This window comes from Coenobita brevimanus, chromosome 50, assembly GCF_032717465.1.
Source record: "Coenobita brevimanus isolate Jiangsu-jjx chromosome 50, ASM3271746v2, whole genome shotgun sequence".
Lineage (NCBI taxonomy): Eukaryota > Metazoa > Arthropoda > Malacostraca > Decapoda > Coenobitidae > Coenobita > Coenobita brevimanus.
In genome coordinates, this window is record NC_137003.1 from 7,581,805 (window position 1) to 7,598,338 (window position 16,534).

The window sequence follows — 16,534 nt, forward strand, 5'->3', positions numbered from 1 at the left end:
GAGTTGATGAATGCGCTTTTGAAACTTTTTAATGTGGCTTGGGATAATGGTGGAATTCCAGAAGAGTGGAAAAATGGAGTGATTATAAAAATACCAAAAAAGGGAGATTTAAGTGTGTGTGGCAATTGGAGGGATAACTTTGACACCTGTAGTTGCAAAAGTCTTTTCCAAAATCTTGTTGAACAGAATAGAGCCAGTAATTGATAAAAATTTTAAGAGAAGAACAAGCGGGATTTAGAAAGAGAGGTTGTAATGATCAGATTTTTATTGTAAGGCATCTAATGCAACAAGCTAATGAGATGAAAATGCCACTTAACATGTGTTTTGTGGATTTTGAAAAGGCGTTTGATAGTGTTTCACGTGGAGCTATGTTGAAAATTTTGAGATTCTATGGTATACCAGAAAAGTTTGTAAATATTATTAGAAGCCTGCATGAAGGTACTTTTTGTAAGGTAATGGTGGATGGTTCTTTGAGTGATCCATTTCAAATTAGGTCAGGAGTGATTCAAGGAGGAGTTCTTTCGCCATTGTTGTTTGTTTTGGTTATGGATTATGTTATGAAAAAGGTTGTAAGGAGAACAGGTGCAGGAATTAACTGGACAGAAAATAAGAAGCTGATGGATTTGGACTATGCTGATGATATTGTACTGATTTGCGGAAGTATTTACGAGATGCAGAGGGTGCTCGATTGTCTGGTGGAGGAAGGAGAAAAAGTGGGATTGGTAATAAATTGTGGAAAGACTGAAATTATTAATATGAACGTGGAGAACCAAATCGATTGTGTAATTGGGAATAATGTGGTGAAGAATGTAGAAAACTTTAAATATCTGGGAACGATTGTATCATCTAATGGATCATTAAACAATGAAATTGAGGAGAGGATTAGACAGGCTTGGCGAGCTGTTGGAATGTTGAAATCTGTTTGGCATAATAATATGCTTTCGGTACATACTAAAGTGAAAATTTACAAGTCCATGGTTAGACCAATTTTAATTTACGGGCATGAGTCATGGTACAGTACAATTGCAACAGATCAGAAAGTATTAGGATTTGAGAATAAAATACTGAGAAGGATTCTTGGGGTAAAGTGGCAAGACAGAGTTACAAATGAAAGAGTAAGGGATATTACGAGAGTGGAACCAGTTAATGAATATGTGAGACTGTCTCGCTGGAAGTGGCTGGGGCACATATACAGAAAAGAAGGTTGTTTAATACAGGATGTGCCAGAGTGGATTGCTAGAGGAAGAAGAGGTAGAGGTAGGCCGAGGGAAACCTGGTTGAGGACAATGAAAAAAGAAGCAGGAGAGGAGTGTTGGTGGGACCTGAAGGAGATGGCAAGAGACAAATATTGGTGGAGAGAGTTCATTGAGGCCCTATGCATCCCGTGGAGTGCCACAGGAAATGATTGAATTGATTGATTGTAATGCCACTTAGGGATGAGTGAGGCTGGCCACTCTCAACTTAACTCGTGGATTGCGCAATTACACTTTTTTATCCCACCCCATGGTGTGCAAAAAACAAGGGAAAAAAAGTGATTTTTTTTCTTAGTTTTTGTTTATTATAAATTTGAAGAGAAACATGCAGGGCATCATCTGGTAAAAAGAAAAATCTCTCTCTGTCTTTGCGTAAGGCCATGTATGGGAGTAGTGAAAAATGATTTTTTTTTTTTTTTTTTTTTAACTTGAAGATATACATCCAGGGCATCATCTGATGAAAAGAAAAAAATCTCTCCCTCTCCGTCTTTGTGTAGTGCCATGCATAAGTTTGGGTAGGGGTGGAGTAGTTAGTGGTGATGCACGGCCAGCACAGCATGAGCTGTGGCCCGCATTGTGATGCTGCCCAGTCTGAGCTGTGGCTCACAATCCACTGGTTAAATGTTAGGACCATCTTGTCTAGCCCCAGGCTCCTTCATTCCTCATGGGGCAATGTAGGATTGGATGATGGATGGATAGACTTACTGAACAGGTTGGATATAGCCTGGATAAAATCCTTCAGTATATATGGTCTCTCCAAAATTGAATAATATAATGATGGCAGCGAGGGTACACTAAAATAGAATATGAACCTCCACAGTATAAACACACCTTTTCTAATTGAATAAATCGGATACATTTATGTGAAGCTACAGAACATGGTGAATGTTTTTGGCGTATCAGATAGAGCCAGGATTCCAGGGGCTTCAATGGTGAGTGAATGGAAACATGGCCCATTGGATTGGGCAAATTTGGGCTGTGTGGATGTTGCTACTCCTCACCCTGCCCTAGAGTGGGAAAGGAGGTCCTGATGATGATGAACAGCAAGAATAAACTAAGAAGAGTGTGTGTTTTTCCCCCAAGGGATATCTTCCATATCCACTGTTCATCATTCATAATTTTTTTCATTATATCTGTTTACCTTACAGGATAGGTTAGATGGATTCTCCATACAGTACTCTTCTTTGTTGCTCAGCCGTGTCAACTCTATGATAATAACTGGTAATAGCTCTAGATCTTAGGTCATCACACACTGCCTGTCACATAACCCAAATTCATTTCAGCTTTGGAGTTTTTTTAGCACAGCTTTCTTACCACTTTACAGTAGTACATCTGCATATGAACCATTACTATTAGCTTGTGTCATTTGTGTCACCTATGCCATTATCAAAGGGATATAAATACTGCAGCATGAATGTTAAGGCTGTGATTTAATAGTAATGATAAATTACTTACAAAGAAAGAGGTGCAAGGAAGCATTCTTAACTGACAAGAATACAACCTCATATCTTCATTGGTCTACAGGAGATCCCCTTCGAGGCACTTTGGGGAGCAAGAGGAGTGCCAGTGAGTGTGTCCTTCAGTGTGAGTCGTGCCGAGGGCAGTGGTGCCTCTCCACTCTCTTGCCGGGTTGTGGCGCAGCAGAAGGGGTCTGCCACCACCCAACGGCAGGTCATACGCATCAACTCGGACTTTCCTTATGCCCCTGTCACTGCCCCTTCACCCACCACACCACTTGGGCCACCTCGCACATCCACCGGTAAAGATAGTCTGGGTCAAGTCTGGTCAGATTGTCATGCCAGGTTGGGTCTTTCCTCTACGCCTCAGTCACCGCCACTTTCCCACCATGCCACTCATATATACCTGCACATCCATTGGTTGCATGTAATTAGGAAGGAATTAGCTTATTAACCTGGATCCGAGTAGAATAAGTCAAATGTAGTTTAACTTTTTGCCGCAGATATTGCATTTGGATATTTTGTTCAGGCTAGCCCCATAAGATTTTTTTCATCTTAGAGAAATCCTAGCAGCTAAGGGCCTCAAAGACTATATCAAGTAGCTAACCCCTTCTCTGCTTCGGCTACTCTTTTTAAATTTAATTATGCATTCACCAGACAATGTTGTTGAGTTGAGACATCCCAGCAGTCAGAAAGTTATTTGTTTAATGTAAGTTCGGTTGTTGTTGTTTTCATTGTTGTGGCTTTGGGCTTACATGGATGTGAACCCTATGGACTGCAGGCTGAAGTTGTCTTTCTCTTGCAGTTCATCATCTTCTTTCAGGAGATAGGGAAGGAGTTCAAGGTGTTCTTCACTGACCTGGTTTTAATCAGGTAAACTTAGTTTGTAGTCACTGGCAGGCTATTGTGACTCAGTCTCAGCTGAATGAAGTCATCTGGTATCAGCTGGAACAGAGTATTAGAGTTGCCCTGACTGGGAGAGGGTTAATGGTGACAGTGTCAGCACTTAGGCCTCTGTGATCCACTCTCAGCCGAATAAAATTGTGTGCCATTAGGTGGATTACAGTATGAGAGAAAACTGCAGAAGGATTATTCTGGGTATGTACAAGAGAAGATGCAGCCACAATGATAAGATTATTTTGGGTTACATATGGTATTTTACTTGGATAGTTCTGTTTTATTTTTATTTTTTTTTAATATAATCAATATATACCAGGTACCCCACTTCATCATTATGTGTGAATAATGATCATGGTAATGATGATGACAATAATAATAATGGCTTTTTTTCATTTTTGTGTTTTTTTCAGTCAGCTTTGCTGCTATTCAGTTAGGTTTGGTTAAGTCTGGGAAGGTTAAGGTAGGTTTGGATTGGTTTGTTTTTGGTTATTGATAGAAAAAACTAATTAGTGAGTGATGAGCATGGTGGTTTCCAGAACAATAAGGCAAGAGAAAATATGTGAGAATGACTGCAAGATATTTATGGCATTCAGGGATCTCGGAAAAGCATAAGACAGTGAAGAGGAAAGTACTGTATTGTGAAAGATGTTACTTATTCATGGTGTGGAGAGAAAGTTTCTAAATTCGGTAAAAATTTTTTATGATAGACGTGACACATGTGTAGGAGAAGATGAATGTTTGAATGACTGATTAGTTAGAATTGATGTGAGACAAGGTTATGTGATGTTGTCACCATGGTTGGTCAGTGTATAAGTAAATGGAGTTCTAAAGAGACCAAAGCAAGAGTTACAGAAATGAAAGTGAAGCTTTAGGATAGAATATTTTAACCTGTGAAGTTTGCAGTTACCCTCCTTGGGAATCTCCCCAGTGTGCAGATTTAAAGTGCAGATCCATTTTGCATAGTCTGAGCTTTGACGTAACACATCTCCACTTACTCAGCTGTGACTTGCACTCCATAAATTGTATCTTATGTACACAAGTGGTATATTCTTTCTTAATAGTGAACATAATCTTTGTGGACTTCTTCTGAGTTTTTGTGAATGTATGTGGCAAGGTTTTAAAGTAAATGTATATATAATACAAGTAAAACAATTGTTCTTAAGAAAAGGGTAACTCTCTGTATAATGTGCTGGTATATGTAGAGAGAGAGATACATTGGAGAGTTAGTTTTAGCACCCCAGCCTTGCAAAAGAAAGGAATATGTATAGTACAAAGGGAATGGAGAGTAGTGTGGCACAGGGAAGGAAGGTAGTTGATGCAATGAAGGCCTTGAAGCAAAACTGATTGTAGTATGGAGATTAATGGAGGATTATAAGAGCAATTGTTAGTGCCCTCAGCAGTGTAGCTGTGAAAAGTCAGAAGTAAGAACAGTGGAAATATGACTATGAATGCTGAATAATGTGTGTGCAGAGTGTATTGAGTGGATAGGATGAGAAATAAAATGATTCATGTTTCTGGTAGGTGGGGACGCTCACCATCCACTCACTCGATGTAGTGATGCTCTCGGGTGTCTGCCCTCTCCTCTCCTCCATCCTTCTTTCCTTCCATCCTCTTCTGTCTTTCTTTCCTTCAGTCTTTCCTCGGATGACTTTACACTCCCTCTTCCGCATTTCTTTCCTTCATTCTTTCCTCTTCCTTCTGCGTGTGGGTGACTCTACACTGAGTGACAAGCCAAATGGTTTCCTGTACACTAGGAAACCATTTACCATGCTGGGTGGTAATCAAATAACCAAATTTTGGCTCCTGGTGGTTTAGTGGGTAATTATTATGCTCCAGTCGGATTGAGCTGATGAAGGTTTATATCCAAGGGGTGGTTTGGGTTTATTGCTCATGTAATGCCACTCAGGGATGAGTGAGGCTGGCCACTCTCATCTTAAATGTCAGGACCAACTGCCTAGCACCGTGCTCCTGTGCTCCTCATAGGGGCAACGTAGGATTGGATGATGGATGGGTAGATGGTAAAGTGTTAAGTAAAGAAGAGTATTGGTAATAGTGTTGAAATGAGTTTGATTAGTTAGTCATATGGAGAAAATGCATGTGGATCATGTGATGAAAAAGGTATTTGTGAGTGAGTTTGAAGGTGGAAGGAAGCATGATAGGTCAGAGTTGGTGGATGGATATGGTAAATGAATGTGTAAGACTGCAAGGTATGGAAGATGATGAGGGTAGGGAACCAAAAGGGAACCAAGTTGATTGGATGAATCACGTATGAATGGGTTTATGACAAGTGTTTAGCACCAGTATTTTGATCTAGATAGTCAACAGAATAACTGGTTGGCAGGTGGGAAGCTCATCAGTAAAGGAAAAAAAAAGTGCATGTGGATAGGGCCTGGAGGCAGAGCCATAATTCCAGAGCTTGAGTGATGTATGAACTGTTGTGTGGCCCATTTCACTGGGCCTGCTTTTCGTAATTTTCCCACTTTCCTTGTTTCTGGATTCTGCCCCACCCAATCACTGGTGAGAATAAGGATAAGGAAGATGACAGTGATAATTATTTTATTGTTATTTTTATATTGTTACAGTGTTGTTATTTATGTACTTAATTAACTTTACTGTTTCTCCACATACTGACCTCCATCATTCTGCAGTAACCTCAAGCAGTGGATGTTCATCGTTGGTGGAACTGACGCCTGAACCTGGAGTGTTCCGCCTGCCTCAGCGGCTGCGGACAGAACTGTGCCACTGCCTTGACCCACCCAATGCACGTGGCAATGACTGGCGCATGTTAGCCGCCCGCCTCAACGTCGACAGGTGACTAGGCCAATGACGTCACTCAATTTTTCATGTGGTTTTGTCCTTTTCCTTTCACAAATTTTTCCTTTTATTAGTCCTTTTCCTTTCACTGTTTCTCATTTCAGGCTTGTCCTTTTCTTTTTACTCAAATTCCCTTTTAATTTTTTCTTTCTCCTTAACTTAGTTTCACTTGTTATTTGTCCTTTTTGTCTCACCCAGTCATTCATTTATTCCATCAATTTTGTTGCTTTTTTTTTTCTCAATCCCTTCAGCAATTTTTTCCTTCCCTATCCAGTTTTATTCACTTTTGGACAGAGTTTTTAAACTTTCAGCTTGTTTTTGTTACTGTTGTTGCCTTAGGCTCATCATGAGCCCCACAGATCAATTATTAAACTTTGGTAAAAGATTTGCTTGTGTTGTGAGAGTTAGTAACCTGAGGTATATTCTGGTTTATAGGGTGATATTACAATGAAGACAGAGTGAAGTAATCAAGAGTTTATTTGTCAGAGTAGGTATGGGTCAGCAAATTTGCACTAACCTGTAAAAGGTAGAGTAAAAGATGGTATGCAGATGCTTTGAGGCACATATCTACTGTTGATTTCCATAAGTTAGGGCTTTGAGCTTATGGCAAGTTATTCACCCACTATCCTGTGATACAAGGCCACTGCATCATCCAGCTGCCAGTTACCTCCACAAGGTGTTACCCTAGTTACTCATTTTACCCACCAGTCCACAATAGGTGAAGGGACACCTGATTTGAATGGTGCCAGCTACATACATCACGATTCAAACCTTGACACTGTTGGGCCAGCAGCTTTGTAGCTAGCAACTGTAACCACTTGGCTAATGTGGCATTAACCTGTCACTAAACCTAAATCTTTTGCTATTCAAAATCAGGCCAGTCAAATTATGCCATGCATCCTCTTAAGATATCCCCATATTGAGGTTGGCCATGGCACAATTATTTTCTATGGACTAGAAGCTAAACCTGTGCTGAATACATCCCTACGGTTGCTGAAAACTGCTGAGAAGAAAGAACTCTCAGATAAGTTGGACTTTATATCCCATTCAGTCTGGGTGCTGTTCTTTCTTGTATAATATTGCTGCTACCGGATGATTATAATGAACTTACAAAAGACCTCTTGTATTAAAGGTGTTTAACGAGACTATATCTAACCCCTTCAGTTTTGAAAGTCTTTCCTCAACTGAACAGAATAGTCAAAATATATGAAGAATAAAATGAAAAATATGTCACCAGCTTGAAGGGGACAGTATGCTGCATGATAATTCTCCCTCTATTGATCCATGTTCGTCTTCCTGACAGGTACCTGAACTACTTTGCATGCAAGGCAAGTCCCACTGAGCACATCCTGGATCTGTGGGAAGCACGACACCGTCAGCCCACCGCCCTCACTGACCTTACCAATGTACTGAGGGTGATGGGACGCCCCGATGCAGCACTCATCCTCGAGAGTCACGGGGGTGCTTGGATATGAGGCCTTACAGGTATGTACCCTTCCACCCTTACTTTTTTGTTTTGTTTTTCCCTACCTTCTGTCCTTAGCTCTTCTATTTTTCCTTGCTGTGGAACTTGGATATGATGCCTTGTCCTTCTGACTTTCCCCCTTTGTAGTGTTCCTTTTTCTCTCCCTAACCTGTTGTCTTATTTTTCATATAGCTCCATTCTTTAACCTTTTTTTTACCTCACTTTCTGCTGCCTTGTTCCATCACCTTGATTCTCAGTGACTTGCAATACCTTTAGTTCAACAACGGACACCATCCACTGCATTTAAGTGGCGCTCTTCATTACACTCTGTTTCCCTTGTACTCCATCAACTTGAATGTTAGGTACAAGGTCATCTGCATCTAGAACTTTGCTAATAGTTTCCTCTTTCAGCCTCCTGTTGTTTGATCTAGGTGTCACGTATACCCTTGTGTTGTAAACCAGCCTAACCCAAGGCCATACACAACCTGTTTGTACAGGGTGACACTCTTCATAGCATATGTTCAGTCTTTGTGCTACTTTTGCTTTAATTTTCACTGCACTTTGATTTAAGGAATAGAGCCTTGGTCTTCACAGTGAGGCTTTTGAGTTCATCCCATACCATATCTATCACATGCCAGCATAATACCGTCACAGCTTTATTATTTAGGAGTCAGCATTCACTTTCAAAACATCCTGAGTATGACCTGTACTTAACTGACATCTCTTCCCTGCTTATGTTGTCATTTTGATGCTTTGGAGTAAAGTACTGTAATGTCAGGGAGTCTAAAGACACCCTTAATAACTCAAGATCTTGCTAGCATTGGAGTAAATTTTAAACCTCAGGATGGTTGTATATTACTTCAAGGAGTTTTTGTGTGCATAAGAGTAACTCATAAGGAATTTTGTTACTTAAAGCCACTCTTAAATCTTTGGAGGTTTTATGCCTTTTGACCCTGCAGCCTTTCCTGTCAGTTTTATCACTGTTGGCATAGTCAGTTTTCACTTAGTTGTGTGATGTGTGGAGGCAGTATGCTATTGTAAGTGAAAGAACTTTGAGATGTGCTTTTGGTTCATGGCTGAGTGGTTAAATGTGCAAGAAATACTAATTCCTTTGCTGCAAAACAACCCTAGAAAGAATTATGAGCAACTTTAAGTGAATAATAGGTGTTACCATAGTTAATCAGCAGCTGAATAATGAAAACTTTCATTGAGGATTAGTTCTGCTGACTGCTTTAATAAACGAATATGATTTTTCAAAAGACCTGCTATATAATAATTCATCATCATCATCATATTTTTACCTGCCAGAAAATGGGGTGGGGTAGGCTCCAGAAGCATGGAAAGAGAAAGTACGAAAGACAGAGCTATCAAGAGCATGCCTAGTGAAATGGGTGACACAGTCATTCATGCATTATTTAAACCATTGGTTTCCTGTACACCAGGAAACCATTTACTACACTTGGTGGTAACCATATAACCAAATTATGGCACCTGGTGGTTTTGTGGGTAATTAAGGCACTCCAGTCAGATTGAGCCTGTGTAGGTTTATATCCAAGGGGTGTTTGGGGTTTATTGCTCATGTTATTCCACTCAGGGATGAGTGAGCTGTTCACTCTCATCTTAAATGACAGGGCCAACTTGCCCGACCCCGGGGTCCTTCACTCCTCACGGTGCAACATAGGATTGGATGATGGATGGATGGAATCTTATCTCAACCTCACAGGCTTAACCATCTGCACATAATGTTTTTTTTTATTTTTTTCTTTACAGTTGCTCTTTACACACTCTTGCCAGATAGTATACTGACTCTGAAGTTAACAAGCTGGTGGTAAAGCTTTTATTGTGTGACTCTCCATACATAATTCATCAAACCATTGGATGCAATGACAGAGTGGAAGTTTAATTTTGTTATTGAAATTAGACACACAGTAGTCCAAAACACTTATCTCGTTTTTGGATATAAGCACCAAATAATTAGTTTCTTCACCACAATAATGACTTTAAATATGAACTGAAGGGGTTAGTTATAGCCTTCATAAAGCCCATCAGAAATAAAGGCCTTTCCTGAATTTGATAAAAACTGTGTGGAAGTATCAAGAATTAAAAATAAAATACCCTTTGATTCAATGAGTTGACTTGTTTTATGGGTATAGCTTATTCTTTCTGCTTTCATACAATTTTATTCAGCTTCAGAAAAACCTCAGGGAAGGATGTATCTATCCTGGCCAGTGCAGAAAATGTCATGAACTAAATATAATTGTCAGGGTGCCAAGAATAAAGTGAAAATTATATACTTTGAGGTGATTAAGTGTACCCTTAAATGACACATTATTTGAAGTAATAAAGTGTTCTGTTATTTATTTATTTATTTTTTGACAGTTCTTGACCATGGCTGCCCCACCTGACAACGCAGCTATTATAATCTACTGAAGAGAGAATTTTTAAGTACAGGATGCAGTAGAGCAACAGCTATCAGCATCCTGTGTTCCAAAGTGTGCAGCAGCTGTTGGCAAGAATGTAAGTTTTGTTGTCTGGCAGACGGGTTTGTATTCTTGTGGGCTTAGGAGATTTTCTGGCATCACATCCTGTACCCTTTTTACTTAAAGGTGGCCTAACCTTGCCATCTGTCCATCTTGGATACTTCTTTATAGCAAGAGATTAATGCAAAACAGTGCTAGTCATGAAGAAGTGTGATGGGAGGAATGTAGAGCTGTAGCATTGTCATTTTCTACCATTGAGCTACACAAAAAGAAGCCTCAAGAGGAGTAAAATCTTGGTCAAGTTAGGGGAAAAAAGAATATAGTGATTTATTTTGACATCACCACAGCCTGATGTGTTATTTACATCATTCTGCTCTTGACTGTATATTAATAACCTAAGAAATAAATATTAATATGTAAAATGCAGAAATAGACTGGTGAGGAAGAGGTAATAGGGATTCTCCATAGATAATACCACTGAAAGTAGTTGTTCAAAACTTTGTTATCCAATTTCTGTAATCACAAACTCTCTTGAGTAAGAACAAACATTAGAGAAAGGGATGACCTCATTACCTTTATACGCAATAACATTCCATTCAGCAGCACCACACAGTAAGCAGAACAACTTGTACCCAATGACTGAAAATTCAGACATAACATAAATACAAATCAGATTACACAGAGTAACACTCTGTTTTTCTCTTATACACCACAAAAAAAAATCTGATCTTCACACTCTCCCCTTCCCAAAACTTCCTTGCACCTTTCCAACCAGTTCATTTTTTTTTTTTTTTTTTTCTTTTTTAATAAACTCTGTCAGCAAGTAGCATGCCATATATTTTTCCTATTATACTGAGGAGACATATACCCCTGTACTTTTCACAGACTTCTCTTTGCCCCTTCCTTTTGCAAGGGAACTGTTATAACTGATTCCAGTCCTCAGGCATTCAACCCACCTCCCCAGCCAGTTTGCACATTTTCCAGATCCATTCAGTCATTCTCTCCTCCCCACATTTCAACATTTCACCACATTTTTCATCAGTTCCTGGTGCTTCTTTCATTTTGACTTTCATCAGTGCCACCTACACTTCCATCCTGCTGATCCCTTTCTCCCTTCATGACACTCTTCTCACAGCTATTCCCCTTGCTCTTATACTAACATTACTTTTGTTTTTTATTCAGTATTCGACAACTTCCAAAACAGCTCTCAATCTGATCACTGTCTCTCACTAGTATTCTAACATTTTTTAGCTTTCACCCTCTTGTTACCTTTCTTATCATCCAGTCTTACAGTCTTCACTTCCTTCCAATACAGTTTCTTACATTCCCTCAATTTTACGCTCATCCTTCTTCCAAATTCATCATCCTATCTCTGCATACCCTCTCAATAGTATGTTCTGTCTTTTTGTTTTCCAGCAGACAACAACTACCTTCTTTGCACATCCAGAATTCATCTACTTCCCATCTTGTCACAATACAGGTTTACTTTCTTCTCGTACACAGCTTATTTTATCTTCTGCTTCCACCACTCTTGTTATTTTCACCCCTTGCCTCTTCTTTTAATCCCTTACACAACTTCACATGTTGTACAGATTTTTTTTTTTTTTTGTGAACACCTCACTCACACGTTTCATGTTCTTCATGTACTCATACTCATATCTTGATCACTTCTTGATCTCGCATTTTTATTTCACCATTTTTCCCTCCTCCTGCATATAACACAGCTTTCTCTTGTCTTCCTATGATATGTTCATCCATATATATATATATATATATATATATTTTTTTTTCAGATTTATCTTTCATGCTACAACATAATGGTAAGACATGTCACTTCCCAATCTTCTGTACTGTCAGGTATCAAGCACATACCCTCTCCTTCAGTCATCTATACATACATAATCAGTGACAGTCTAACATTCACCTAACTTTCCTCCTGTGCATTTTATCAGGTTCCATTTATACTTGTAAATCATCTTGTACCTGATAAAGGTTTAGGCTACTGCCAAGCCCTTTCTGGCACAGAGCATCCACCAGTGCACTGCCATTCCCATGCACTTCACTGGGCACATCCCACCTTTCAACCATCCCATCTCTTCTTGCAGTCCCCACTCTAGCATTCATATCTTCAGTTGGAAACATTCTTTCACTGTATTAAGCTTCTGCAAGCATGCTTCATCATACTCTCAGAACTCCACTTATGGAGCACATATTCATACCGGTACCATTTCCCATGCTTGTATTCTGTCTTTAATTCTTACTTGAACAATCTTTGATCCAACCAGTCCATACTCCCTTATACTTTCTTCCATTTCTCACACACAGCAGTGCTTGCACCCTCCTTTACCCTCTCATTCTTATCCCCTCCAACAGATGTGTCAGTTCTGTACCCATTGCTCTCACACAAGTACCGTACATTTCCATTTGAGCTTTATCAACACAAATATGTTTACTTGTATGACAAGTTTTTCCACCCTTTGTATTCCATGTTCTGTCTATCTATCTATCTACTACCAGACGTCTTAATCTTGTAAGGGGTGCCCACAAACAACTTGTCTCCTTGTCATCCAGTCCCCTGCCATTTCACTGCCCTGCTCCCAGCTCACTCCCTCTTCTCTCATATACCACTCCACTCCATCCCTCCATCTCATCCTTGGCCTTCCTCTGCCTCTACCCCCTCCACCTCACTCACATACGTTCTTGTTAGTCTGTCACTCTCCACCCTCTCCACATGGCCAAACCACCTCAGTGTATTTCTCCGAACGCTTTCTATCACATCCACATCCATGCCACAGTGCTCCTTCATGTCCTTATATGTCATTCTGTTTCTCCATTTAACCCCACATGGTCCTTTCAAATAACTCATTTCCACTGCTGTCACTCTTGACTTGTGTCCATCCAACAAAATCCAAGATTCACTTCCATACATTAGAGTTGGTATCACAATACTATCATGCAGCAACTTTTTCACTTCCATGCTCAGTTCCATTTTTCTTATCACTGCTTTCAAAGAACTAGCAACCTTCTTTGTTGCACCCTTTCAAGCACTTCACCCTCCAAACTTCCATTCTTATTCATCATGCTACCCAAGTACTTAAGTGCACTCACATTTTCCATTTCCTCATCATCCAGCCTCACTGTACATTCAATGACTTCATTTCTCTTAAAGACCATAACTTTACTCTTCCCTACAGTCACCTTTAGATTCCATTTCTTAAACACACATCCAAACTCATTCACCAAGCCTTGCAGTTCCCAATCGTCCTCATGTAACAACACAGTATCATCTGCAAACAACAGTACAGGGAGTTTCCAAATGTTGCCCTCTGCAGCATCCACTGCCCTACATTGTACCTCCTTTATAACCCCATCCATATACGGATTGAACAGCCGTGGAGATATGACACATCCCTGTTTCTGTCCAACATTCAAATAGAAAAATTCACTGAAATCACTATCCACGCACACTGCAGCCTTAGCTCCCTCATACGTACTCTTCACGGCATTCAACAACTTCCCATTTAATCCATATATACTTGATATTTTCCACATTCCTTATCCCTCCACCCTGTCATATGCTTTCTCCAAATCCATGAAGGCTGCATGCAACTAATTTTCCTTCTCTAGAAACTTTTCCATGAATGACATAAGAATGAATATCTGATCTATGTAACCTCTTCCCTTCCTAAAACCTCCCTGTTCTTCACCTGCTGATTCCTCTGTTATTTCCCTAACTCTGTCAATAAGTATCCTACCATACAATTTTCCTATGACACTAAGAAGACAAATGCCCCTATGATTACCACACACTTCTTTTTCCCCTTTTCCTTTGTGCAGGGGAATAATATTATACCTGACTTCCAATCCTCCGGGACTTTACCTTCCTCCCAGGCCAATCTGCATATCTTCCATATCCATTCTACTACTATCCCCCATGCTTCAGCATTTCATCATGCACTCCATCAATTCCTGGGGCTTTCCCCATTTTGACTTTCTTCATTGCTTTCACTACTGATTTCTTCCACGCTTCTCACCTCCCTCTTTCTCCCAGTCTTTCCCCAGCCACTTATCCTTGCATCACTTTCATTCTCTTATGTTTAACAGTTCGTGAATGTGTTCTCTCCATCTGCTTACTTTTTCTCCCTTCACCACTAGCAATCTGTGTTGCCATCCTTAAAATGTATATTCCATTGAGGCTTTTTTCAGCATTATGCTGCCTCCTTTGTCTTTGAAAAAATATAATACAGACATGATGATGATCATCATCATCATCACATTTTTTCCCACCTAAGGATGGGATAAGGTAGGATCCAGAAACAAGGAAAGAGAAGTATGAAAGTGGGGGAACTATAAACAGCATGCCCAGCAAAATGGCCTGATGATTATTCACACATTATTCAATGTTCAAGCCACTGGAATGTACAGATTGCTTTATTGTACATGGATGTTTTTCTGTAACAGCTGAGGTTTGTTTGCCATGTGCTAGTCATATTTTAACAGGAATTGACTTAGTGTATTACCTCTACTGTTACTATACAATCTTTTATCTTGTCAGGATTATAGGGGCCCTGGACTAGACTGCTTGTCCAGCACTCCCCTGAGTAGTATTATGGGATTAAAAAAAAAAAGCAACTATCCCTTGAATGTAAACACTAAGGGGCCACATCCAGTTGAAGCTCCTTAACCCACAAGACTACCAGACGTCCATTTGGTTATACAGTGAAATCTGAAAAACTGAAATCATATAACATTCAAATACATCTGAACTCGGAATGGATTTGAATTTATTGCTGAGGTGTGGTACACATGCTTCCCCCCACCCTCCCCACCTCCCCAGTATGTTGCGTCAGGTCGCAGACTTAGCAGATTAAGCGTATTGACTCCGTCCTCATTGTGTGAAAGGACAGCGACCTGGTCGAAAGCATTGTTATCTTCCAAGATTTTCGTTATTTTCTTTGGTTATATTGACTAACTTTTGTCCTGATCATGAGAACCAAGCACCTAAGTGACAGTACTGAGTGCAGTGCAAAGATAAAATAAAACTCTTATGCTTGTGCTGTTGCAAAAACCTGACAGAGGTTTCTCAGGATGTGTTCTCAAGGAGGAATATGGTGTTTAGAACACTACAGTTTTAAAGTTTTCTTCAGACAGTTAATATAACAAAGATGTGATGTATTGGAAGTCACTCCACAGAGAAAAATGTTTTTACCAATACGAAGATATTGACCAATGGTTCAGGCAGTGTTGTAGTAACAGTGTGCCTATTTCTGGTCCTTTTTTGTGTGAAAATGCTAAGCTGGTCCTTTGTTGTGTGAAAAAGCTAAGTAATTTCACAAAAAAATGAACATCAGTGAGCCTTATTTATTCTCAGCTGGATGATTGGAAAAATTCAAGTTGTGCTATTGCTTTTGGAACATGAAACGAGTAGTGAACAGTTATCTGCGGACACTGACGCTGCTGCAGAGTAAGAGGAAAATATTTATAAGCTTGTTAAGGAACACAGCGTTGTAAATTTATATAATTTATGTTTGAATGGTGGTGCCAAGACAAGCTAGGCCCACAGTAAATTATGTGCACATGTCGAAAGCTCATTTTTTTTTTCCCCCTTGAAGGGACTGTTAACTGTAAATTTCATTTATTTAGGTTTATCAACTAATAAAGGTGCAAAAATGTAGGTAATCAGGATAAACGTATAGTTTAGTGTGTCTGTGTGTGGTCAGGTATGGTATTTGTGGAGACATCTGGCATCTGTAACTGTCTTCCTGCTGAGAGTCTGCACCTCAGATGCCTTATGCTACTGTGACTAGTCTGATACCCATATATTTGATGCCACAATACCAGCCTGCAGTAGACTGTCTCAGGCTGAAGATTATTCTATCTATCCCAGCCTAACCAGTGTTACAATGAGCACTGATAACACTAAAGAACTGCTTTTTGTATATAGTGTACAGCATATTTTATTGGTTTACAGCATGTCAATAATTTTTGTTGAATATTATTCAATAAAAGGAGGAAAATATGGTTGTTTTCTCTCTTCCATCTTACTACTGTATACAGTTTTGCACCATTAATTACATGGGTTCACATTCCCAGTAGGAAGTAGATGGTGGTGACAATCTTCCATTCACATGATGTACCAGTAGTGTTGCCTACTTCTTCCTTCAC

General features: G+C 39.7%; 1 protein-coding gene across 1 annotated transcript in view; it reads left to right on the forward strand.

The window, feature by feature from the left end:
• LOC145399618 (netrin receptor UNC5C-like) overlaps positions 1-15,205 on the forward strand; it is a 443,677-nt gene extending 428,472 nt beyond the window's left edge. The window contains exons 17-20 of the mRNA XM_080272158.1: positions 2,778-3,012; positions 6,259-6,421; positions 7,728-7,909; positions 14,925-15,205. Coding sequence (XP_080128284.1) covers positions 2,778-3,012; positions 6,259-6,421; positions 7,728-7,899 — 570 coding nt within the window. The 3' untranslated portion in view covers positions 7,900-7,909; positions 14,925-15,205. The remainder of the gene's footprint in view (positions 1-2,777; positions 3,013-6,258; positions 6,422-7,727; positions 7,910-14,924) is intronic.
• Positions 15,206-16,534: the final 1,329 nt, after the last annotated feature.